Source organism: Aptenodytes patagonicus, chromosome 4, assembly GCF_965638725.1.
Source record: "Aptenodytes patagonicus chromosome 4, bAptPat1.pri.cur, whole genome shotgun sequence".
NCBI classification, from domain to species: domain Eukaryota; kingdom Metazoa; phylum Chordata; class Aves; order Sphenisciformes; family Spheniscidae; genus Aptenodytes; species Aptenodytes patagonicus.
In genome coordinates this window covers 52,079,255-52,105,820 of record NC_134952.1, presented here as the reverse complement: position 1 = coordinate 52,105,820, position 26,566 = coordinate 52,079,255, and the positions used below count along the sequence as shown (strand labels likewise).

Below are 26,566 nucleotides of genomic sequence, written 5' to 3'. Positions count from 1 at the left end.
CTCTTGCAGCATCCCATGCAGATTTTTTTGGTGTTCTCACACTTGGGATTCCTTTCCTTGCTATAATTAAATAATCTCACTGGGTTCCTACACAGCATATTCCAGCCCTCAGTTTAGTTATCTCCTTCTTACAGGTGGGAAAGTGAGGCATAAGAGAGGTGAAGGGTCTTACCCAAGATCACCCAGCAGGTTACTGGAAGAGCCAGGAATAGAACCCACATCTCTTGAGTCTTGGTTCAGTCCCCTAGCCAGAACGCCACACTGCCTCCTCTTACAGAGCAACATTTTAAGATCACTGGCTACATTATTCACAATACCTGCCTAAACAGCAGAAGTAAAGGGTAAAAATTATAATTTTAGAATACAGGATTTGGCTCCTGAGGTCTCAATTACATTAAAAGGATCCAGTGACTGAATTAATCCCCTTGTGCAAGATGAGATTCACATGAATAATCACAGAGATTGTTGCAAGCGTTAGGTAAATATTGTTAGCTCCAGCTCTTCTGACAGCCTTAAAGTCAACTTTGTCAAGCCACTGAGTACCCAAATCTGAGAGACTTAATATATAGACGCTCTATACTGAATACATTACACTCATTAAGGATATTAAAAATACATATCTGCAACCAGAGAGACAAACATGGACAGCTATTTCATGACTCTACATAAAACTTCTTACCATTCCAGCCTGATGCAAGAACCACATGAGATAATCCTCCTGAATGTCCACCAAGCTGGAAATCTCAGGGATATAAAACTTATCATATTCTACGTGTTTAACCTTCTGATTTACCTAGTGAAGAAAACAGATTTTTTTTTTTAAACATGGGTATATTCAGCATTTTTCTTAGAACACACAGGTTTGCTTTCATAAAATCAATCATAGCAGCTTGCAACAATAGGCCCCAGAAAGTCTTGCAGAAACACATGGTCCCTTCTATTTTAGTACGAACCAAGAATCATTGAGATAAACCTCTTCCTGACTTATTTTAGTTACCCCTCCTCCTCACCCAGACTAACCAGAACCAACACAGTGGGAGCAGAAAGCACCATGAGACAGGTATTTGTGATGCCACAGCGCACGCAGTTCAGTGGCTCAGCAGCAGCATTCTTTAGGGTAAGTTTTTCCCGGTGTTTTGAGACAGGACTAAACAATCTTCAAGTACCTTGAATTCAGGAAAACCACGAACACTTCCCCATGTGGTGTCTTGGTGGACAATGACACAGCTCACAAGCCAGGGCCATGACCACTCTGCCCCTGCCAACTGGCAAAGGGCAGACAAGACTGAATCATCTTGAGCCAACACACGCCCAGGCTTTCCTCTTACCTTGTGGAGTTTCTCCAGAAGTCTGAGAGCAGCTGTAATGTAGCTACTGAACAGGACTGGGATCAACAGTGTCTTTCTTCCACTGAGGAGGTAAACCACTGCACCTTTATAGAGGTCCACTAGCCTGAGGAAATATCTTGGGCACACCTGAGACCACCAGTTATCTGGAAAGCAGAGGAACATCAATATAAATCCTAAATTAAAGGCCAGAGTAACCCCTAAATTACAGCTGAAAATAGGGGAACACACCTAAAGATTGTATCAAAAAACTTCCCTATTTCTCTCCTAACTGTAGCAACAGGAAAGTGAGGAAAGAGTCAGCTACATACCAGAAATTGAAAAGCTCTTCCCTTTCCACTCTCATACAACCACCCCAGTCATTACCGAGCCCCAATCCCTGATCAGTGTGAGAGCCTGAATTCAAGGTTTTTCAACCTTCAGTTCAAGATACTGTTTCAAGCATCTTGTATTCAAGATACTGCAATCTTGCAGGCAAACCGTTGTCTCTCATGCGTGATAAGAAAGCAGTTGCCTGGGCAATTCTCCGTAGTACCACATACTTTTCTAGCAGGTGTCAGTGTGTCACCTGGCACATCTGCACTAAAGGTCTGAACTCCCCCTCTTTAGAAAGGCTGATTTCTTTCTTGCCAAGGACAGGTAACCCTTACCTCTCCTCTGAAGGGACCCTGACTATTAGCTTCTTTGCTAGAACCAATCCACTTGCAAAGTAGAAGCTGGAGCCTGGGAAACCATCATGTCAACTGTTAGAAACAAACACCAATTCATCCTCTCAAGTGTCAGCACAACAATAGATTCTGGCAGGCAAAAGTATGAGAATCCTTTACATTTCTGTATGCTAACAACCATAGTGGACTACGCTGAGTAGAGGAGGAAACTTGGTTCCAAAGCCTCTTTGAATAAAAAAAGTCACTAAACCTCAAAATAAATTTCACTGGAGCAATGCTCCTGGAGGTCTGAATGCATTATATAGCATTTTACATGATAATGAGATTTAGTATACAATAACCTTAAGAACCAGAGTAAGATAACAAGAAAAGTAATAGCTTAGCAAACATGAGTAACAATCATTACGCAGCATATGTTCTGCTTAGCTTAAAATGAGCTCATAGGAAATAATATTAGCAGAAATGAGAGGATTCGGAAGTGGGAGAAGAGCTGGGGTGTTCAGTTTAGTCACGGACCAGCCAATAGGTTTTTCTGCACCTTATATAGGACAAGGTAACTTTATATTATATTTAGTATATTCTTTTATTTACCTTATACAGAAAGGATATGCTAATGTGGACAAACTTAAGAGAATAAGATCATTTAATCTTAAAGATATACAAAACATATGCTCACAGAGAGGCATGAAAATTTATCTGGAACTGAGTCTCTGAATGTAGGTAAACTAGATAAGGTAAATTAGATTAACCTCCCTAGTAAGTGTTCTTTGAAATGATGTTTTAGTTTAAATTAGAAGATTCAGGTTAAGAATTGGTTTTTCTTATTTATTATCCATACCACCATAAGTTTTATAAGTTTTGTATTATTGTAACCAACTTCCCATATCTTACCTGTATGGCACATTCTTCATTTCCTCATAGTTCATGTTTAAAACTCAATTTTATGTTTAGAGTTCTTTTACTTGGGAACATAGGTTTTGGAGGGAGGATTCCTTGAATGCTTTTGGTTCCCAGCTGCTTTTTAGTGGTGACTGCTTCATAACAACACTATACCACAAATAATACCCAATTATCATTGCAGCTGTTGTAACAGAAAAATTAAACCAACACAGAAACATGACTGAAAAACCTAAAGGCAACACTTTGTGTCCCAGCTGGATGCTAAGAGCAACATGCATCTTAAATGCCAACCTCTTACCAAGAACTTTGCTGGGGTTGGTATCTAGGCGCAGAATAGCCATTGCTAGAGGAAGCGTTAATGTGATATAATACTTGGAGTCTTGGAAGGGTGGGAATTCAGGGAGAATCAGATAGATCCTCATTGCCTCGACATCTGGTGGTGAGCTGGACAGCTGAGGAATCAAAAAACTTTCAAAGCTCTTCAGTATCTAGAGGAAAACAAGACAAAAGAAGGCAACTTATCCTGGGTGATAGAGCACCTACAGTGTAGATTATGTGTAAGAACTGATGAAATGGAGCACACTCAGCACGGCTGGACTTAACAGCTTTTGCTGATGATCTCTGAAGAACACTCCACAGGACAAGACTAAACTCTGATTTTTCCAAAATGCATAAACATTTGGATAGGTTTTTCCAGGGCTGGCTAGAGGTTAATTAACCCCTCTTGTTAAGGTCACATCCCTTCTTTAAAAGTCAAACCCAAAGTAAAAAAAAACTATAAAAATCATAGCTAAAAATGGCATGGGGAACAACCACAATTTTCTCACAGCTCTGGACTCGTGAGAGAAATCCTCCGAGTTAGAATAAGTTATACAACCATAAAGTACTCAACTCCTGACAGGCAATAAATGAGCACATAGTCATTATTTACAGGTATAACATACACAGAATTAATTTCAGCAGCCATTTCAAGTATTAAATGCCATGAGATAAAACTTTTTAAAAAACAAGTCTTAGAGACACATTCTGAGAAGGTGAGAATCAGCCCAGGTTAGTAAAGAAGTATCCATCGATACCATGAAGGATCGGCCTGCAGATTTGCAATACAACCTTTCTCCCAAAAAGCTGCTGTTACTTGCATGTTAGAGGGACAAAGCCTTTATTTCCCCTGCAAATACCAAAAACCCCAGAAGTGCAATACCTGGTCTAGAAGAATGGAGTGCTGAGAGTTCATCAGCTTCTCAAACAGCACTCTGGTGGAGTTCAGATCAATCCCTGGGATCTTCGGACTGGTTTTAAAATGTTCATCAATTCTTTAAAAAAATCCCAGACGGACAGGCTTAAGTTTAAGGAAGAGACACCATTACCCATGTATTGGCATGTCCTGAGAGCAAGCAATGGAGAAATGACCTCTAGGGAATTAATCAGACTAGAAACAAAGCAGAAGCTGGAATCTTCTTGCTAAAGACAAGAGGGACAACTCTCCCTTCTGAACTCCTCTGGGCCTTAGTTAGGGTTGGGATTCTTGCAGAGAAACACTTTATCGAAGTCTGATTTCCCCAGAGCTCCTTCACTGACCTAAGAGCCTGCCTAGACAGGCTGGACTGCATAAAAAAACCTATAAAATATGTGTCTATCATGTATCAGGATCCTCTGTGTTGTTTTCATATACACTACTTTTCTAGCAAAATCTGTTTAATCACACCCAATAAGAAAGGGAAGGGTGATGCATAAGACAACATTGACTGCTATGCAAGGGAACATCAGATGAGGGGGTTTCGAAAACGGGAAGATATTCAGAGTAGCTTTTTGGCAATTCCACTCAAGTTTTCTAAAACTAAGCAGCAACCACAATCAAAACACAGCACAGCTGAGAACAGTCTTCACATGGTCTTTAGTTGCAACAAACATGCTGTCCTTTTCTGCTGTGCTTGAAAGGCTTTAATTTACTTAGACTACTTGTGTAAGAGGGATAATGAAGGCAAGCCTGCGGAGAATAGCCTAACAGCCAGATCTAGCAACACTGAATGTCCGGGCCAGCAGGTAAGTTACCTAGCTCAGCATCTAGAGTACGATCAGCATCTGTAGCAGAGGCTCTCAGCACTGTTGTCGGCAGTAAAGCTGCGCATAAAACCTAGCAGTTGCTAGTAAAAAAAGGTCATTGCTACAACTCCATTGACCTCAAGGATTTCCCAAGTCTGTCACTACTCATCTGATACTGTGCTGTATTAGACACTCTGAAGGAAAAGGTAGCTATTAAAGATGGGATGCATTTATCAGTTTGCTGGTGTGGCTATAATGATACGAGAAGCTAAACATAGCCTGCTGTAGTAGAATGGCTATTTCCATAACAGCACAGGCACCAGGCTGGAAATAGCTCCTCAGAGTCACACTGCAGTACAGAGTGCTTCAGGTTGTGATGTGCAAAAGTAGTATTGGAGCATGCCCAGTCATACAGCCATAGAAAAGCTGCTTTTCCGTCTAACCCTGTGTACCACAATGCTGATTGCAAACAGGCCTATAGGGCAGTAGGATACTGGAGGGATATACTAGGGTATTTCTATCAAATGCACCATGACATAAGGCTTCACATATAAAGGTACATGGTTAAATACAGCCTCAGTTCAGTGTATGGTGGCTTCAAATTTTATCTGTCATTTGGTCAAAGATTTTCTACAAAAGTTAAGCCCTGCACTAGCCAAGACATCATTAAAGCGGAAGGAGAACTGCATTGGCGTAATGAAGTCAAACTCTACTCATTTCCACATTCAAAGGACATGTGGGACTATTTACAGTGACTCAACAACTTGGATATCTCAACAAGTGTTTTAAACCAACATGATAACTCTCCTGATGCAGTAACACGCTGCTTTGTCACAACACTAAGGAAGAAGCCATTGGACAAGCAGAAAAACACAAGAACAATGAGTAAATTGTTTTCTTTTTCAAGTTGCTCTTGGAAAATATTACTCAAAGATTACTCAGAGTAACTAAGCTTTTCTTCACCTAGTTACAGGTCATTTACTCATCACATCACCATAAAAAATTTCTCCTCCTCATCTTATGCTGTTACCTCCCCAACATTTACAGACACAGCCAACACAATCCTTCCCAACCCACAGCCTTTGACTCAGCTACGCATATTACAATCTTGTCACCACCTATGGTTGGTTACACCCATTTGGAATTCCTACTTTTGTAAGCAGGAGCACAAAACTTTCCACAGCTGACATCACCTAAAAGAAAAGTGCTTCCATGCTGCCCCAGATATATTTTACAAGAGCAGTCTGTGTTGAAGTATACCTCCACACACACCAGCCCCCACCAGCTAGCTCAGCTGGGTAAGAGACTATTCAGATACCTGGCATCACTCGCTTCCTTTAATGTCATATTCCTATCCCTCTCTTTTTAAAGAGATGTTGATACTCATTTCATAAGGAAAAAACCAGTTGTGACAACTCCAAGGAATCTGTACCACTTATAGTACACTCACCATGCACTTTCTTAGACCATTTGCCTTCCTTACCCAGCTCCGAGCACCCACTTCTTTAGTGGACACTCTGCCCCCATCTCCTGACTGATCAGAAAAATCAAATCCCGTTGCAAGTAAAGGGATTCCAGTCTGCCTCAAGGGAAAGCCACGCTTCTGGACTCTGCCACTTACTTCTTCTCCAAGAAGCTTCCATTCCAGCAGGCAGCTGAGGACAGTATTTGAACAACATTACTGTTTGCAGCAGGAAGACAAAAGAAAAGAGAGAGGGGTTATGAACAGATGTCACAGCAAATCTCTTCAGCTCTCTTCCTCCTATGGGAAACAATGTCAGGATCACACCTTCAGAGGCATAGAGGGTAAGTGGTTCATTCAGGAACATGTAACATCCATCTTTGAAAGGAGGGATGTTAACAGTGCCTCCTTTCCACCTATTCTGCCCTTCTCATGGCAGGCACACAGGGGAAGGAATTTAATCAGTCTGTTCACAAGTTCTTGTTGCTTTTCATGAACTCTAAGCACACAACAAAGGACAACTTTAAAACCCATTTCCCACCCACCATTTGCAATGTTCTGAGGCAGCCTCACATTCCTCTGATTTTGCTCAGAAGCTCTAACCTGGCAGCCTTGTGACTGGCAACTGTCCTCCCCTTGGATACGACCAAGAACCACACTTGAAAAGGCTGCTAAATTTCAAGTGAAAGCATGGCACGGAAGCCAACAAAATTATTTTCAATGAGACTTTCAACAAAGGCTTGTCCAGTGCCACAATACCTACTTGACAGAATTAGAACTGTTCTTTTCTAAAAGCTTTTGCCTCCAGACATCTATAGTTTCATCATTTATTAAACAGGTGTAACGTGTTTCATTTATGGTCCGGAAATCATCAGCAGGCAAGGAATTCTGTGAGAAGATACAGATTTCAGCAAAGACAAGGCTTGTAAAACAATTCCTTCTTATTCATAATGTTTTCTATATACAACTGAAAGCTGCCTCAGTGTGGTCTCTGAACAAGTTTGGCTAGGAAGCTGTGGCATTACTAAGAAGCCCAAAAGGAAAGGCATGGAAAGGTATGGAAAAAACCAAGATCATCATCAAATACGTTTTTAAAAAGAAAACAAACAAGGTATCGTTTCCTTAAACGTACCAAAGCCCTCTTAAATACCGCCATATATAACTACAGGCTTAGTACATTTATTCTAGACCTATGTCCGTGCCTTAAAAGCGTATGTCAAACACTTCTTGAAAGAAATAAGACAGAAGCAGAAAAAGCAGTTCAGCATTCAGCCCTCCATCCAGTGTATCTTGACAAAACCCCAGTGTATGTGGTCCATGGCCCTACATGCAGACTCCGGTGTCTCAGGAGGAAAGCAGCCCCTCGTTTCCAACCTGCAAAGGAGTCCAGACTCCCCTCCCTGCTGACCAAACTGAAACCAGTGTCTTCCCAACGGCTCTTCAACATGCCTCTAAAGGAAGGCAACTTTCAGCCTACAACTCCTAAAAAGTTGTAAATCCCTGTAACAACTGTCAACATTGGAAAGGTTTGTAAGGCAGAATGGACTCCAAAGCAACACTTCATTTTCAGGAGATACTACCAAAACCAAAAAAAGCATTGTGAAGGTCGGGATAGGGGAACAGACTTGAGAAGATACTTCATTTGTTTTACCTCATATTTGGAGCAAAGCACAAATGTTTGGTCTCCTCCAGAGAAGATATGTTTGACAATGTGATATTTACAGGCATCTGTTGAAGACAGACATAGTTGTGTTAGAGGTTGATGAACGCAAGTTCCTACTGTGCCTTTTCCCCCACATTTGCACTGCCAGTGTCTCAGGCTTTACACCACAAGGAGCACCTGGGTCCCTTGAAGGCCAGGCTGAAATCAGTTGGAACTCAAGCACTGTAGCACTTTGAGAGATACACGGGGCCTGGCCAGGAGGGAAAAGTTGTAATTTTTAAACTGCAATAGGGGTTCTAAAGAGAAACCAAAGCCCTTGGAAATCAATATTGGTACAATTTCATGAAGGCTCAAGATCACCAAATGTTGAGCTCTGCCATGAAAAGAGAAAGGGAGAGGGCACACGTTAACAGAGAGAGCAAGAGGTCACCCAGTAATTTCCATAGTGCATTTGAGACAGGAGCATGGGTTTCTTTTGCTATTTCAAGAACTTTTGCAAAACAACGTCAAGAAGTCTTTAGACAGCCATGGGTGAAATGAAAGTATTTATGTCCATTTGCCAGTCCAAATCGCGCATAGTACATACCAGGTTTCCCTGAGAGTTGCCCGTTGTGAGCTGCCCAGTGACCCTTGACAGGAGAGGGACACTTAACATTGCAAGTGTGCCCCGTTCCCAGCTGGCCTCTTGTTCCACAGCCAAATGCATAGATCATTCCTGAAGAAGGCACAAAGGCTAAAGTGTGATGTCTGTAACAGAAATGGGTACAAAGTTTGGGCCTTGTTTAACAATTAAAAGAAAAAAAAACAGCCTAAAACTTATTCTCCTTTCCCCTAGGCCAGAAACTGGTACAAAGCAGCATCTTTACACTAGCACCAATGCTCAGTTTTTGCCACCTGATGGCACCAGCTTATGGGATGAAGCCCTTTAGGTGGAAGTGACAAAGAGCAGCATGTGCCAGCATACAGCTGGTATCGGGCTCACAGACAGAATTAGCTTAGTCATTTGCTAAGCCTGTACATGTCAAAAGGCAACAACACGGCACCAGCGTTACTAACTCTCTTTTCATGAAAGAGGTTGGAAACTTGTGACCAAATGGGCTGCTGCTCTAAAGTCTTACTAAATTATTAAAATGGAAAGGTATCTTTTACCAGATTACAGCACATGGAACAACCCGAATTAAAAACAACCTCCTTTAGATTCATAGAATCATTAAGGTTGGAAAAGATCTCTAAGATCATCAAGTCCAACCATCAACCCAACAACCCACTAAACCATGTCCCTAAGCGCCTCATCTACACGTCTTTTAAATACTTCCAGGGATGGTGACTCAACCACTTCCCTGGGCAGCCTGTTCCAATGTTTAACCACCCTTTCAGTAAAGAAATTTTTCCTCATGTCCAAGGCCCTTTAGAGGGCCTTAAAATTCTCATGGGAAGTAAAATTTAAATTAACTTAGTTTTGACATGTAGGATGCAGAAGCAAGACTATTCCCCCTATTTACAAGGCTCAGTGTCAGCATTAACCTCCACCAAAGAAAGTTTCTGACTGCATACAGGACTCACCTGCCACAAGCAATCTGGGATACTTCACTTCCCATTAGCTCAAGAACTCTTCGGGGGTTCACTTCATCATTCATGGAGTCATGTCCCAGTTGCCCGCAGGAACCTGCACCGAACGTGAACACCCCTCCACTCTGTTAGCAAATCAAACAGCATATTCTCCATTTAGGGACCCATAACCCAGCAGTATCCCTCTGACTCCAGTTTCAGTACGAGCCCAAGCTTCGGCAGAGATTGCTGGAGATTTCCAAAGGATTCAGAAAAGAAAGTTGGGTTCTGCTAATGCAGCTTCCAAATAGCTACCTTGCCAACCATCAGAGATTGACAGAATTATCTTTAGGTATGTCTACACTAGTCCAGCTTCCCCCCACTGTCACCAGATGAGACTGAAATCCCAGGAGGTTTAAACATAGCTGAGTAGCACCCATTTCTACAGTACTTTACACCCATCTCTGTCAGCCGCTGATCAAAAGGACCGTGACCTTTTTCCTTGAAAAAGAGCTTCTACATAACTGATCTTCTACAGTGTTTTTCCCCACAGGAATCCTGATGTCAGCTGTTTTAATTCATTTTACAGTGGAGAACACTGAGGCACCAAAAAAGGAAGCAACACCTAGGAAGTGGCAGAGGCAAGGCAAGAACTGAGCAGTGATCTACCAAATCCTAGCCCTGTCCTCTGTCCACTAAGCTATATGCCACTTGGAAACAGCAGGTTTGGAACTGAAAACCTCTTGTAAATGCTGCGAGGGACCGCCAGTGTTTCATTTAAACACCCATTCGTTTTGACTTGCATTTTATTCTGATGCACAATATCACTCTCTATCTTCCAACAAAATGCTATTTTCACCCCTTTGGATGTATGTTTGTTAATTTTTTTTTGCTCAAAGCTTATTTCTTTGAGCAATTCACGTGAGTTTCACTATTCATTGTCATGGATTACTAATATCTTCATCTTCAAAACCAGCAATGGATCATGTTGGCAATGAATCTCAGAATAAATTATAATAAGACTATACTTTCCATTTAGTTTCTTTTACTGGAGTTGGATGGAATACGGTAAGTCAATCTGTTCTTTTCTACCATTACCCAGGAAACTAATGGAAACCATCAGGCAGGCGAGATAGCCAGGGTTCCCAGATTAGCATCTTTACCTTTGTCAGAACTGCTGTGTGTTCCTCTCCACAGCTGATGTAAACAACCTTCTGAGACCGCAACAGCTTCACATGACAAGGGGATTCTCGGTCTGCATTGAAGACAAAGAAAATAAAGGAGCTGTTTCATAAAAACAAACCTAAATGTCTGAGAAAACCACTGGCAATTTGATTTTCAGATGCAGTGTATGTGCACAATGGAAGCTTTAACAACTGTGGAGAAAAAAAACTACATCTTTGAGTACTTCACTGCTGCTTTCCTCCTCCAATTCTTAAAAGATTTGTCCTGGCTCAAAGAAAATTGTCCAGAGCAAGAATGTAAATATTGAGAATCTTGTATAAACTCAACATGCACTTGCAGTTTGGGAGGTATGATGAGTGCAGCTTAGCTACACCCACCTTCAGCCTCATGCTCCATTCCAGACTCCTCGCTGACAACTGCAAACATTTGTTTCCAAAACCTTGCTTAGACCTTTTCCGTACAGAACAATCCTGACACATGGGAAACACCAGAGCAACACACAAGCTGAATCCCAAGGTATATTTAAATGTCTAGCCTGCCTTCCTTGTCATCCTTTAAGAAGATCCTCCTACTTGCAAAGGCTAATCTCTGCCAACCATTAAATGATGCTTTTCTCCTTCACTCTGACATTGTAATCATTAAAAGTGGGTCTCCTGACGATGAATACATTAAGCAAGGTTACATGTTTTACTGATGTAAAAGTAAAACAAGAGCTAAGCATTTCAAGGAGCAGTAGGCACCCCAAAATAGTTAGATATTAAGGGGAGTAGCTACTTCATACCAACAAAAAATCAGGTTCCTACCTATAGAAGTTGTCCATTTTTTAAGACTCTCACCCAAGGATTTGACAGTTGCTTTTTTCTGGGTAGTGAAAGGAAAATGGTCACATTTTCATGGGTTTAGAAATGAGAACAGATTTTTCATTTACTTTGTTCTGTATTTTAGCACTCTGATCTTTATTTTGACAGGAATGACACTTCTTATCTCTACAGCATAATTGTTAGTGCTGCAGACTACTCATGTTTGTAGACTTTGCTGGTCATGTTCACTGAGTATAATTCACACTGTCTTACCATGATTCAGTTACCATAAATATCAGGTATTTACTAGAGTGTCATATATTGAGGCTAAGCAGAGTATGATCCCTGGCCAACACAGCCCCACAAGTAGATGCCCCTTATATGTTCATCTAAGATTAGCCCCATGTCAAAGCAAGCCTCTCACAAAAACCGTAGCTTTGTTGAAGTTAGAAGCATTTATCTGCCAGTCTACATGGCAGAACATTGCTACTCATGCAAGATTAGCTCTCTCTTACATATAGTGCAAGAGAATAGACCTGGAGCATTTTTGAGAGAACACAAGATAAGCAATAAGTCTTACAGTTGTGTTTCATATTCCTAAAAGCGTAAAGCAAGATGAAATGATGCATACAACATTTGAGCACCCTTTGCTAAACGACAGGCTGTTTTTAAGTAATCACTTTAAATACATGTTCCAGTTCGTAGAGTGGGTTGTCAAAATGCGTCATTCCATTATAGGTACACAAAATGTGAGGTAATGCTTTTCTCTTGCAACATACAGTATTTATATGCTACAACATTATGCAACCTAACATTTACAAATATATACACCTCATGTACTCACCCATGCAAAATAAACTATCTGTGCACAGTAGGTATCACATCCACACTCAGTAACTTGCCGAGATATTTAAAGCTACTCAGCAACTATGCAGAAAACTAAGAGGTTGATTTAAAGCTCCAAAGAAAAAAAATCTTACACTCACTTTCTTTTGCAAAAAAGTTAAGAATGTGTTAACAACAAGCAGGGGCGATCTGGGCTTTTCAAACTAGCAGTAATGTCATACCCACTCTTCAGCCTCATTTATAAACCTGTCTCTTCAAGTCTGTTCATGGTTAGGCTTCACTGAACATGGCCACTTGAAAAAAATACCATTGGCCTTGTGTCTGGAAAATTGTGCAACCAATAAACTAGACAACATTTTACAATACTGAGATACTCTGTGTTGCCATCATTTTGTAGCATACAGCTGCTCACCAGTCAAAAACACGTTGGGAAACAAGGGGATGGGTTCAGCCTGCTGTTCTGCAGGGAGAGCCTTTGCTCCATATCAACTTCAAACAAAATATGGACAAAGCATTTCTGAGAAGAGGAAGAAAGAATATGAGCATTTCCTTCAATGCGGGCATGCTGACACTCACATTTGAAAGATCTTTCTTTTTGACCTTCCTCACTTCCACTAACATCCACAAGTGGAAAAAAAATGTTTCTGTTCCTACTAAGTAGGAAAAGCCTGTACAGTCCATCAGAGACTGTTCCTCTGCCCTCTCCTCTCAAGAGGAGTTGCTGAGGGTTACTTATCTGCTCAGTAAAAATACACTGTCAATGCGAACAGAGACACTAGGCCAAAAAAGTCCATCCTTCTTTCACCTAGGAGCATAATTTTAATACCTCGTTCATCACTTAGTCCTAGCTGTCCCGAGCTGTTCTTCCCCCAGCCAAACACAGCTCCTGAGAGAGAGAGGGCAAAACTGTGGGCTCCGCCTGCAGCAACCTGAGCCAAAGGGATCCCATCAAGAGACTTGACACGTTGTGGACTGGCTTGGGAGGGACATTCTTTACCCAAGCCCAGCTGACCATAGCTGTTCTGCCCCCATGTGAAGAACTGGCCATCTGAAACAAGGAAAGAACGAACAGTGAGCAAGAGCTGGTCAACAGAAAAGCAAGTTTGTCAAAATGAACAAGAACCAGTGCTGGGGGCTTTGCTCCCACCTGAGCCTCATGATGGAAAAAAAAAACAAGCAAGACATTCTTTGCCAAAATAAAAGCACAGCCTGAAGCCACCAGGTAAATAAACAGACATGCAACTAAGGGCAAAATACAGTATCAGACTGCTGTAAGTTAAACAGCATAACAAAGAATGGTCCACATGTTGCATACAAAAAAGTAATAGCCAAGGGTAATTTCAACACAAAGAAATTAACTACACACATTTTTCTACACCAAGGTGGAAAGCTTTTAAGTGTTCCTGCCATCATTCACCAGTGAGACAGTGGGTGGCCTGTGTGTAATGTTTTCTTTCTTGACAGTATTGGCAAAGCTCTTCTTCAATATTCATGGTACCTGATCTATTTTATAGCCTCCCATTTGGCCTGAAAGCAGTTCGGACAGGGATGTCCTTGGTTTATTACGCAGAAATATACGATCTTGGACACTGTGCAAAATAACAGCACAAATTTTGGTAATAAGTAATGAATGTTACAGTACCTGCTGCCAAAGCCAGGCAATGCCAATTTCCACAGGAAACCTGCAGTATTGTCTGTTGGTTCAATTTCTTTATCAACCTGAAGACGACAACTATTTTAGAATAAGTGTCCACAAATACAGTATCACCTTAGGTCAAAATTATGATTTCCATTCAGATATTCATTCTATACATACACATAACCTCTGGTTTTGAGACTGAGGAACGGAGTCTTGAAGGTGATGCAGATTCATACATAATAGATGCAAATCTGCGGAGACCTTTAGACACTTGACTACTAACTCCAACTACGTTTACTGCCATAACGCTGAATCCAGCCATCTGGAAATGGTGAAAATAGCTGGTTCTTGGTGTCTCTCTCACTATTCTTTTTCAGGCATCGAGATTTTTCATGCTGTCAGGAGCCTAGCAGTTCCTATGAGTTACAGCACCAAAACCTCTTCAGTCCTTTATACAGAGAATAGCATGTCAAAGATTCAAGTTATTTCACAAAAAAGTTATTTTTAAAATGGCACTATCACATTGACATGTGAGCCTGTCTGTTATATCAGAGCCACCTGCAAGTTAAGGACTGTCTTCCCACAGAGCCCTTCAACTCGAACATCAATGTTTTGTGACTGAAACTCTTTTCCTTTAAATACTGTTTCAACAATGACAGCCACCCTAGACAGATGTCCCAAACTTCTGCTCTGCACTGGATCTGCAGTGGCAGACCAAACAAGAGAGAGACTACATCTGGTAATGTAGCATGATACAACACCATTAAGTACAAAGAGACCAGTTATCTTCATTACAGTGATAAGCTGAGACCTATCATCTGTGAATTGCTTTGGATGGAGGAGTCTTGGTGTCTGCCACTGGCCACTGCCACCATCTACATGTCCTTGCACTTAACCCTATTTGTGCTTTGACGCAGGTAAGATACATTACATAAGTAAATGAAGAAACTTGAGCACTACCCTGAAGTTTCTGAGCAACATTCACTATTCAGAACTGCAGTAGGCTGGCTTAGTAGCTTTGCTGCTTACAGGCAACACTGCAAAAGTTTCAGAGCTGAGGTGCCAGATCATGCAGCCATATTTTTTCTCCCGTTCTTGAAATCATCTCCTATCTCAGAGGACTTCCTAGGGACTGAAATAGAGACTAGTATCACACGCAGCATTTCTATTTTTGGGTCCTCCCTCGTGCACCTCCTTGCTGTGTAGAAAACACAGTAGCATTTTTCACTGAGGAAGCCAAGCACGCTCTGATTTTCTTTTCCGTGCCCCAAGCACCCACAGGCAGAAGGCCTATCCTGCCCAAACCTCCTGAGGACTTGTCTGAATCCCAGGGGGGCTCAGGGAGCACCAGTACAGTATGGAAAAGGAAGAGTCATCACCCTTACATCCCTTTGTGAGAAGTGCCCAATTACTGCCCCTCTGAGAGAACATGCTCCCACTGACTCCAGGCTGGAAGGCGAGCAACCCTTGATGCATCACCTCCAAGGAGCTGCCTTAAGGAAACCTGAACCTGTTAAAAAATTTACCTTGGTACCATCACTGCATCTTCTATAGTGGTGAGGCCCAACTGTCCATCGCTGCCGGCACCCCAGGAGAAGAGCTGGCCCTGGTCGCTGAGCGCCACACTGTGAGACTCTCCGCAGGCCACATGCACGATGTGCTGTCCGGCCAGGGCTCCAATTTGCTCTGAGGAAAACAGAAAGCCTCCTCGGTCACAGGATTCATCTCAGTGACATGCAGACATCAGGTCTAGGCAAATCTGCATGCAAAGCCATTCAGATGGGTGCACTGATCCTCAATTTAGTTTTAAAACACTTCCTACAGGAGGAAGGCACCAGGTTTTACTGAAAACACGTAGCTGCCGAGTTCTTTGATAGTCTGGTCTGCATATCATAGGAGAAAGGCAGGTACATGCCCCCAGGCACAATGACGGTCTACACACAGACAGCCTCACAGATACAGGGAAACCTATCAGGTTATTTAGGAACAACCAGACTTCCCAGACTTGAGGTTTTCTGACTCAGTTTTGATGTGGGGATCAGCCAGGACCCAGAAATTGGGAGACCCTGTAAAACATTTGACCTTCCACAGCTCATGTCCAATGAAGACGAGTCATCCACAAAGCTAATCAACCCATCCACCCCTTGCTTTACTGCTTGATGCATGAAAGTATGTGTTATGACATCCCCTGTGCTAAGCAATCTATTGATTGATAGCAAAGCTATCAATCTACTAATACCACTGTCAGACACTCAAAAAAGTCCCATAAAAAGGAAGTAAAACAAGAAGACCTTACAGAGGAATAAAAAAAAAAAATCACTCAGTCCTCGGGAAGATCACCCACAATTGATTTTTCATCATTACATGACATTAGGCAACTGAAGTAGGTTTGACAACTACTCTTACAACATCAACAACCAAATCTTATTCATTACGCAGTTTTTACAAATGGACATGAAAAAGTCTTGTTTTGCAATAAGACATTGGAAGTGCCACACATCTGATGGAAAAAACTCCCCACAAGCCAGACAGAAGCAAAGCTGGGTTTCTTTTTTCTTCCCTGAATAAATACAAGTGTTTCAGGTGGATGAAGAAAGATTTCACTCTGTAAGCTACAAAGCAGTGATCAGTTTTATTAAACTCCCACTTGCCTATGACATGAGAGGGAAGGGTAGTTACATGTCATTCTATGAAAATGATACCCCACATCAAAGGCATCCAGAAATCATTAACATACTTAGCACCAAGACCTTCACACCAATCAATCTAAATGTCTTAAATGAATTTAAAAGGAAGGCATCCCTAGGAGGGCTTGCCTTCTAAGTTTGGGAGTCAGAAAATAAGAATCCCAAATGGATGTCATGGAAGAGAAAGGCGACAATTATTTAAGTATGTATTCTAACAGAGGAAAATGCTACCTGAACATGTGCTTCCTTTCACTTGAAGTAATTAATGGCAATGGAGGTGCAGTTTACAAGTAATAAGCACAAACGTCTAGGAGGGCTTGAGGACTGGGCCTGCCTGCCATCCAGCCATCCTTTAGCCCTGCCATCTAATAATGCCCTTTGCCCTGCAGCTTTTTCCAGCAGGACTAAATTTCACCAGGTCCCACTGCCAACCCTATGCAAAGACACAGACAGGTTTTGAGGGCAGTAACTCAATTTACACACACAGTTTCCGCTCTTGGGCCCATAGCATCCAGCTATAGCACTGCTTGGCAGCCTGTTTTATGTTCATTTGCATATATAATTGAGGGAGCCTATTTTTATCCATGAGCTCTAAACAACCAGCAGCTGTACGGGCTGGTCAAGGTCAATCACAAACAACAGACAAGGCATCTCAACAGCACATGTGGCTGTTGTCTATTCCTCTCAATCACCCAGCAAGACAAAAAAAATACCCACTGCAACATGCCTGACACCACCTAAGTTCAGCCAAACATGTTTCTGTACTGGGAACTGAAGGTCCAAAACTAAAGCTCCTGCTGGAGAAGATCCCACCATCAAAAGAAGAGAGGGATGAAGCCATCCTCATCTCCACAGGAAATCCCTTTGATTCATGAACCCATCATTTTGCTCTAAGCTTGCTGGCCAGGGTGCACTGAGACTGGCTGTTATCCAGAGCACCTGAGCTCTTAAAACTGGTCACAAACTCACCAGCCTGCCCTTCTTCCAAAGCTGGTCCCTGCACACTGCCAAACACTCCAGGGGACAACACAAGTATGACAAAATGACAAATGTGGACAATATGGGAGGCTAGGGCATCCATAACAGAGACTATTTTGCTACCTGCAGGCATGACTAAGCTAATTTCTTCCCTCGGAAAGCAGTATTTGCCACACTAAGTATACATGTCTCATTTGCTGTGGAAGGACTACTACAAGCTGCCCCTGAGCCATCGGAGCACCTTGGGGAGGTGACAGAAGACTCCAGTGACCAAAGATCAGCATCAGGAGCTGAAGGAGGCAGGACTGACCACAGCAGTACTGCAACTGGAGAAAAAGTGCCCTGAGGTATCAGGAGGCTGTGGCAAGGACTACATAGCAAGGGCGTCACACACTGGGACACAGAGGACATCCAATGGGTTTAGAAATCCAGAGTGGCTGCTTCAGTCCCCACAGACCCCATCTTAAGTTTAATTTGGCAACACAAACCTGACCTTGTTCTATGTGCCATCCCAGGGGACTAATAAATACCAGCTTGTTTTGAAAGGCTGCCCTGTGTCACTGAAAGCCTTCAGTGACTGCACTGCTCACTCAAGAAGCAGAGTACAGCCTCACCCGGACTCACTGGATGACCACAGACAGAAAAAGCATGCCTGTCTTGGAGCTGAAGATCTTTGCCTTTAGAAATGTACACATATAGCCCATCTCACCATAGTACATTCCTAAGACCCTGTCAATCACAGCTTGCCTGCAAAGTCGTGAAGAAATGTAAATGCCAAACAATTTAAGTTTTACACACTCACACACATCTCTGGAAAGAGATGGAAAAAAGCTAGCCTTCCCCTGGGGGCACAGTCTGCCCAGGCAGTCCAACAACGGTCCCAGTTCACCGTCAGACTTGCCAAGCCACTGAATATACCATCTCCCTGCTAACGTGGGTAGTATTATCAAAAACATCTGACAATTACTTTTTTGTTGACCTCCCACCCCTTCCTCACATCAAAATGAGGTGTTTTACTGGTTGATATACATTTGTTTTAATTTCCAGAGCATGTTCCAGAGCATCACAACGCCATTTACTCATGCCTTAGAAAAGATGCATCACTGCACTGAGATGAAGGGTGCAGAGGGTGAAGTTTATTCTTAGTATTGTGTCTTTAGTAACTGATTAATAAAACCAGTCAAATGGAGGTTAATAGGCACAATTACATAGAAAGCTAAGCAGAACAAAACCCTGAAAGCAACAGGGAAGGGCTGAAGGAGTTATGCAATACAGTGTTTCAACATGTCATAAAGCTTTCAAAAACAAACAAACAAAAAACCAAGTTCCAAGAAGTACACACTGACCCAATCTTTTCTTTCTGAAGCAATCAGCTCTCAAAACAGCACCAATGCTCAGAAGTCATTTATCAGTTCTTCATATCTGGTGGAGTTCCAATTTTCATTTCTTTCTTCTGTCCACTTTAACTCATGGATCTCAACATAAACAGACACATCAAAGTTTGACTTCTTTTGGTCTTAACCTTGTTAGACCTTTTCATAAAATACACATTGGACCAAAGAATGAGGTCCAGGCAAAATGCCTTCAGGACAGCCCTTCTCTGAATGTTGACAGGCCTGCTCTTGCGTCTTCTTGCCTGTCTGTGGTTCTCAGGGACACTCCAGCCAAAGTTAAGGACAGGTGCCCTACGTTTCTATAACTCAGCTTTCTGACAGTCAGCACATTTAGCTTGAAGGTTTGGAAATGGTACTAAAGCTAGGTCAAGAATGAAAACCCCTGAAAAGCCCACCTTCAGTCCATAGCTTCACTCTTTATAAAACAGGGCTTATACTTTGTCCCCACAGTGTTGGAAAGCTCTACAAGATCTTCAGTGTCTGCAACTGCTGGAAGCACAAAGCACTCAGTTATACTGCACTGATTAGAATGCACAGGCAATGAATGATTAATTAGCTTTCCTACTCCTAGTAAGTTTATCAGAGAGTTGGTACACCCTTTCTATGTATAGCTTCCAGCTGCTCACAAGACAGGCTTTTGCTAGAGGACATGGCAGAATCCTTCAGCCGTATGTGTACCAGGATGTACACAAACAGCACCAGATGGCTTCCACTGTCTGAAAACAACGTAGAGAAACTATCAGCCCTGAGGTTACACCTTCAGTGGCAAAATCTGGATTTCTTTGCTGGTGAGCAGCTGTGGCTTGGAAGAGTTTCAAGCGATTTCAGTCTGCTTGGACACCTGGCCAAAACTCCTCATTGTCTCCCCAGCTTGACAATAAGCAACTCGGAGCATTTGCTCATCTTGATTGTTGCTATCTGCTAGGAAAGTGCCCATAGACTCTAAGATAGGTGTCTTACTAGCTTGCCTGGATAAGAAAGAGATGGTGGTAGAAACACAGGGAAGGGAGAAACAACTGTTGGCAAGAAATTCCTCTGGGTTAAATGCTAGCAGCTGGCAAGTCTGAGGACAGATGAGTCAATTTCTTTGCATTGCCATACTTGTTAATATAGTCCATGTCCACATTGAGGACACCTGAGCAATGTGCAACCAAGATCTAAAAATCAGAAGTGTGACATACAACATTTTAATGTACAAGGCAGCTGAATATTTAATTAGACACCAATAGCAACCTAAACTTCACCCATATGTCTTTCTGTTCTCCAAGTACTGAAAAGCCTTAATTCTTACAGGAAAGGAGCCGAGTTCTCTCCTTTTGGAGATGAATTACACCAACACATTAAACCATCTAACAAGGTGACACTAACAGCATTAGCACTTATGGAAGCCTGATCCAACAGCCAAAATCTCCATAAAAAACCTGCTACTGCCTTCAACAGGTACTACAAGAAAATGAGAAAAACACTATGGCCCAAACTTATCAGTCACCAGCACTTCATTAAACCACTGTACAAAAAGCAAGTAAACAGTGGATCACCAAACTCCCTGACAAGATTTTTATACATTAAGTAGGAAACTTCAGCTGACTGCCAATTCCCCAGTCTCCACCAACACATCCCAGAGATGTTTCTGCATATGGACATCCTGGCTGTATTTCTAGGCTGTGATGAGCTTCATAATTTCAGTCCTAATGACATCAGCTGAGCATTAAAACATGTCTGGGTGTTTTAATGAAATGGAAAGAGGAAAAGAGAAAAACAAAGTGCAGCAACTGAATTGCTTGCAATCCAAAGTGCACTATGAGAAAAGTACACCCAAGCTTTCTCCCTCCCCTTATGAAGGTTTCTCCTTATTTTGTCAGCATAACTTCAACATCTTAGCTATTCAATGCTTTCACCAGTATTAGCAGCATGAGTACACTCACCAACTTTTCCAGGAAACAGCATCCCCAGTGGAAGTGTGACTCTGCCACTTGGAAACTGGTAACTGGGGAGGGGAAAATCATGCTGTTTGTCAGGGCCTTTTTGCCTCTTCCTCTCTCCTTTAAAGTCCCCAAGAGTAAGCCCCTGATTACCCTCTGTACACTTTCAACTCTGACCACCTAGGCATCTCGTGCTCACAGCTACTACGGACAACATCTGGAGTCTGGGACTGGGAGGAAGAAATCAGACTATAAACCACTTAAGCTTTGGAAAGTCTGTATTTTGCTATCAGGTGCTTTTGAAAACATAACCTAACCCAGCCAGCTAAAACTGCTCCTGTGGCTTCACTCACGCCGCCTCTGCAGGCTGTGGTTTGTCAGCAGTAACACCAGAGGAAGGCTCACAGGGCGGAGGCAAGGGCTGAAGGACAGTTTCAGGAACACACCTTTGTGACTGCAGACAGTCTCTGGTATGGCCAGGCATATGACACGCACAACACGTAGGCAGCTGGAACCGCCCTGCCCAACAATTTCACCACCACTACCTTCCTCCTCACCAAGCCTCTCCAAGAAGGCATTACATGCTTGTTGTGTCTTGCATTCAGACTATGAGACTACTGCATGCAAGGGTGTGGGAAACATTGTGCTCTGCACCTGCACAGCACAAGACTAGAAGAGCAAACCCCACGGAGAGACCACATCCCTGCTGTACAACAGCTACCCTCGCTTTCTGCCTGCTGTTCTCACCCATGTATGGCAGGCCCACCTTATTCTCAAACTTCTTAGTATATGGCTCAAGCTTTGAAGTATGGAGCAAGCAAACGTTTACATCAGCATGTAACCTCCTCCAACTTTTGACAACTGAAGTTTACCATATCCATTGAGGAGGCTGGGTTTTACAAGTCCAACTTGCATATATTGAGGTCTTCCTTTCATGAACTTCACAAACTGCTGCTATGCTCGCAGCAGAAAGCAGAGCACTACCAAGAGCAACCTGATTAGAGAGACTGACAAGAGCAGCATGGAAGCTGATAAGGCTCTGATAATTTGGTTACAAAGGAGGAAATGTAAACAGAGTAGACTCACTGAACAAAAAAAAAATAGAGGGGGGAAGACAGTAAAGGACAGAGGACAGACCAAAGCAGGTGACATTCCCAGGAACACTGTTGGTCACAGGGGTGGGACCACTGTCCATAGGTCAAGACTGAGAAGCTCCAAGTAACAGAGACAATGATTCTGCAGTCCCCTTTCATCCACAAACACTAATGACACTTAGAGATGACTGCTTCCCTGCACAACACGTACAGTACCGCTCATTAGTTTATTTAGCATGGCTACTTACAGGCTTAAATCTGAGAGAGGCTGGTTGAGTTATTAGCACTGCCTTCACTTTATAAAGCTGCCCATGATCATGTCAAGGCAGGAATGCAAGAGCAAGAAGTGAGGCCACCGTGACATCCCAGGGTGTCACTTCGCATACAGTTTGCCAGCTATTCCCCCTCACAGCTGTGAAAGCAGACACCTACCCTGAGAAAGCAAACCCCTTCCTCAGACATAGCCATAGAAAGCTTTTTACTTCACCACATCACTGCCTTTTTTCTAGGGGACATAGCCTCTCCAAGCACCTCCCTGAGGAGCCATAGGCAGACTGGCATAAGCACAGCCAGATGGAGAAGACTCTTGGAAAGGGCTGGGCAGGCAGAGAAGGCTTCAGTCTAACAAGCATCAGCTGGCAGAGGAAAGAATCTTACCTTCAGACCCTGGAGGTAAACAAGTAAGGGCAGCTCTTTCAAAGAGGGAAGGCACCAAGACTTGTGAAGGAAACACAGGAAAATTATATCTTCAGGAAACCCAAAGAGAGCCTGTCTTCCTCTTCAGGTTACTGCAGAGAGTTCTGAAGGTGGTCACTTGGCCAGGCTTGCTGGCCACTGGCAGCACAGAAGCTGTGGCTGGGCTGTGACTCCTGAGAAACCCCTGAGGTCCACCATGCACACCCTGGCAAATGCCACAGCTCCAGGGCAGCAACTCCAGCATGGGCAGGACATGCTAGACCTCAGGATGACATGCTGAGGATGGATATCAGAGGTGGAAGGAGTAATTAGGGAGATGGGTGCATAGATACTGTGTTTGATGTGCTGGTACTACACAGTGCAAAGCCATATTTCTGCCTGCGAAATCCCAAGCAACACCACAGCAATCTTGAGAGCCATGACAGAGGTCAATGGCAGTAAGCAGGGACAGCAGAGCAGGGAAAAGGAAGAATAAGCCCTTCACTACAGTCCATCATAGCCACATGGAGGAGTTAACATAGTCCTGTGGCAACTATTGAGCCAACCTTATAAACACAAAAGAAAAGGCAACCAGCGTAAAATTGACAGCTCCACTTGAAAGCCAGCACTTTCACCTCCTAGCACTGCAAGGAAGAGAGATCTGTTCACATCTTCCCTGCAGTGCTCCCCCAAACACAGCACCACTCCCTTCCCAGCTGCCTTAACACAGCCCCTTCCAGCATACATGCTGGCAAACCACTATGGATTTAAGGCTCCAAGACCCAGGAACATCTACAGCCTGTCCTTGGGGCTCAGTCAGTTGCTCCAGGCAGCAAATCACTGCCCCAGGAGGTAAGATAAGAGTTTACTATTATCCATCTGCTGCACTCAATCCTGCAGCACTGCTGAACAAGTATCTTTCCACAGCACATGATCATGTCTGAGCAGAGGGCTCAAAGTGAAGCACATCCAAGTCCCTGCAAGACAGTATTGCTGCATACCATACACACTGCAAGCAAGCCAAAAGGGCTTCGCTCCACTTTTTGCCTCTGGACAGGTGCTATTTTGCCATCTTTTCAGATTAGTGGAGCAGTTTTGCACAACAGGAAGCATTTAGCCTTCACATAGGCATTTTATATTTTCTTCTAGAAGGGAGGCTACATTTTCTAGGTAGCTGCACTTGGCAGAGTCTCACTTGTGGCAGCCCCAGGCTTTGGTGAAGTAGCATGTGATTTTCAAAGGCACTTGGTGTGCTCCTCACTCTGTTCCCATTTATTTCAATCCTGCAGTGATTTGCATGGGAGCAGGACAAAGCCACACATTCCTGAAAAGCCACACCTGGCACAGTGCAGATTCAGTACAGCACCCTTGCTCTTGCTTTCAGTGACATCCCCATCAGGTTCACAAATACTGCTTGAAAATACATTACTGCAAAGAAGCACGGTGACTGGGAAAGGGAGGTAATTAATGCAGTCCTATTAAACATTTACAAAAGTTTATTAATTTTCTCTACTGTAAAATTTGAAGGGCATTCTGAAAAAAAGGAGATATGAGCATCTGTACATTCCTTTTTGGTGAGTTTATATCAGCAGGCAGCTGTTCAAAAGGCAGGTCAGGTGTTAAAAGAGTGAACATTTCACAGCTCTGCTGTAAGAACAGCTGTTTTCTGCTAGCAGCCTTAAGTATCAAAAATATTTCATTTCTGAGAAGAAAAAGAAGTTTCAAAGATCTTTGAGATAAATTCTTCCTTCCAATATAGCTTAAGTAGGACTATCAGGCTGTTTAATGTTGACTGAGTCAAACTTAAAGTCATCACAGACATAGTTATGCATCTTCTGGAAGATTTGATGTCTATAGACAGAGCAAGCAACAAGCATACACCATGAGCCAGAATCAAACTCAGGCCTTCCATATAATAGTTACACACTGAAAGACAAGCTAACCCCTTTTTAATCAGGAAAGGGGACATTCACCCTGAAGACCCTACACACTCTTGTGAGCCTTCAAGATCAAGTCAGACAGAATGCTTTACATTCACCTTTACCAAACTCAGGCTTTGTTACCTCAAAACACGCGACTGCATGTTTTCATGCAAAGGAAACATAGGATATTAAGGCAAGGGAAAAGCCATCCTTACTGAGGAAAAGCACCTGGGCTGCTTTATTGGGAGTGAATAGAATTTTTGGAGTTGATGGGGAGACATTTCTTATTTCAGATGTCTATTCATAGACCCCCACCTATACAAAAGCTGCCCAGTAACTACGTATCACCTGTGGTTGTGTTACATAACACATCTTGAAGACAGCAATGAACTTCCAGCATCAACAGCCACCAAACTACTGAAGTATCTCCTAGAAGCTGGGACTGTCAGCCCTACTTACGCATTCATACTCGGACAACTATTCCGAGTACAAAAAGGTTGAGGCATTCAGAAAACTTGTGTCTATCACCTCAAGCTTCTTTCCTGCCCTCTCCGTTTACCTCACCACACACAGAGCTACCCACCCATTTTATCCTGAGCCCATCTTTGGTTGCAGGAGAGGGGACAGTCATTAGTGCCACACACCATGCCAACAGCAGGGTTTCATGCTCCTTTCAAGCCAGGCATGTGGACAGCCTTTATTTCTGTTGCACCTTCAGAAATCCTCTGAATAGTACACGATACAGGAATAACAAATATGACCAAGATAAATGCAAGTTTAAGTTGCTAAACTACCCTACAAATCCCCAATTACAGGGCAAAAAGCTGGTCATTCCTACTGCACCTCTGCCTTTCGAGACAAGAGACATTAAAATGGTCCCTCATATCCCCAGTAAAATAGGCTGTACTGATTCTAAAAAAAAAAGTATCTTACTTCCCTGGGCTCACTCTTGCTTTTACCCCTCAAAGTGAAATCAAGAGAGAAATCTGGTGGTTGTAACAATACATGGGGTGGGGGGTGTTTTGTTTTTAGAGACAGCACTTCAGAGTTACATCTGAGAACACATCTGAGAACACATTACAGCCATTTCAGGCTCAGACTGTAAGTTTCTTTACTGACAAGAAACCAGATTTCTACCAGTTTAGGCTCTCCTAAAGAGCCTTATCTCTCCCCTCAGTTTAGGCTCTCCTAATCCTGCAGCCTCAGAGAGTATTGGTAGAAGTCAGTTCTCATGATCCAGACCACACAAATTCTAAAACAGACCACTATAAATATCTGGCATATTCAGAGCCCTCAGCCATCCAATTCAACACAATACATGCATATTTAAGATACCTAAGGGAAAGCACTTCCTTTGATTTTATTTCTCATTCGACCATATACATATTGTTTCTCAATGAAGTCATTTTTAAATCCAGCCTTCTAATTTTTGAAACCTAAAATCATCCTGAAGCCCAAATTGCACCAGTTCAGCTGAGATGGACAAACCACAACACAAGTCCATGTTGCTGGATGTTGCTGCAGTCACTAGTGAATGCATAACAACCTCAAATAGCTTCATCAGATCCTGTGAGCGATCAAAGGAGGGAAAGGGATGAGTATAAATGAACATATGCGACTCCACAAAGGGTGGCCGGCTTAATAATCTGACTCTTTTTTACAAATAAAATTTACAATAGGTGCTGAAACATAAATTGTGTCCTAATCCTTCCTTTATTATTTTTCCAGTTTAAAGTCAGCTGCTGCAGACCAGCACAGAAGGCCTGACTCTGCAAGGGTCTCTCTATCCCCCAG

At 42.8% G+C, this 26,566-nt stretch overlaps 1 protein-coding gene across 4 annotated transcripts in view; it reads right to left on the bottom strand.

The window, feature by feature from the left end:
• Positions 1 to 26,566, bottom strand: part of HERC3 (HECT and RLD domain containing E3 ubiquitin protein ligase 3) — a 53,053-nt gene that overhangs the window by 15,953 nt on the left and 10,534 nt on the right. For 2 of the 4 annotated variants that reach the window (XM_076336739.1, XM_076336742.1), the window contains exons 3-15: positions 15,627 to 15,786; positions 14,104 to 14,180; positions 13,288 to 13,509; positions 10,794 to 10,885; positions 9,646 to 9,776; positions 8,669 to 8,829; positions 8,071 to 8,147; positions 7,183 to 7,307; positions 6,579 to 6,638; positions 4,116 to 4,227; positions 3,213 to 3,402; positions 1,329 to 1,492; positions 680 to 793 (exon numbers count right to left, since the gene is read on the bottom strand). In XM_076336739.1, coding sequence (XP_076192854.1) covers positions 680 to 793; positions 1,329 to 1,492; positions 3,213 to 3,402; positions 4,116 to 4,227; positions 6,579 to 6,638; positions 7,183 to 7,307; positions 8,071 to 8,147; positions 8,669 to 8,829; positions 9,646 to 9,776; positions 10,794 to 10,885; positions 13,288 to 13,509; positions 14,104 to 14,180; positions 15,627 to 15,786 — 1,685 coding nt within the window. Of the gene's footprint in view, positions 1 to 679; positions 794 to 1,328; positions 1,493 to 3,212; positions 3,403 to 4,115; positions 4,228 to 6,578; positions 6,639 to 7,182; positions 7,308 to 8,070; positions 8,148 to 8,668; positions 8,830 to 9,645; positions 9,777 to 10,793; positions 10,886 to 11,618; positions 11,679 to 13,287; positions 13,510 to 14,103; positions 14,181 to 15,626; positions 15,787 to 26,566 lie in introns of those variants that run through there. The other 2 variants (XM_076336740.1, XM_076336741.1) reach the window with 2 other exon arrangements.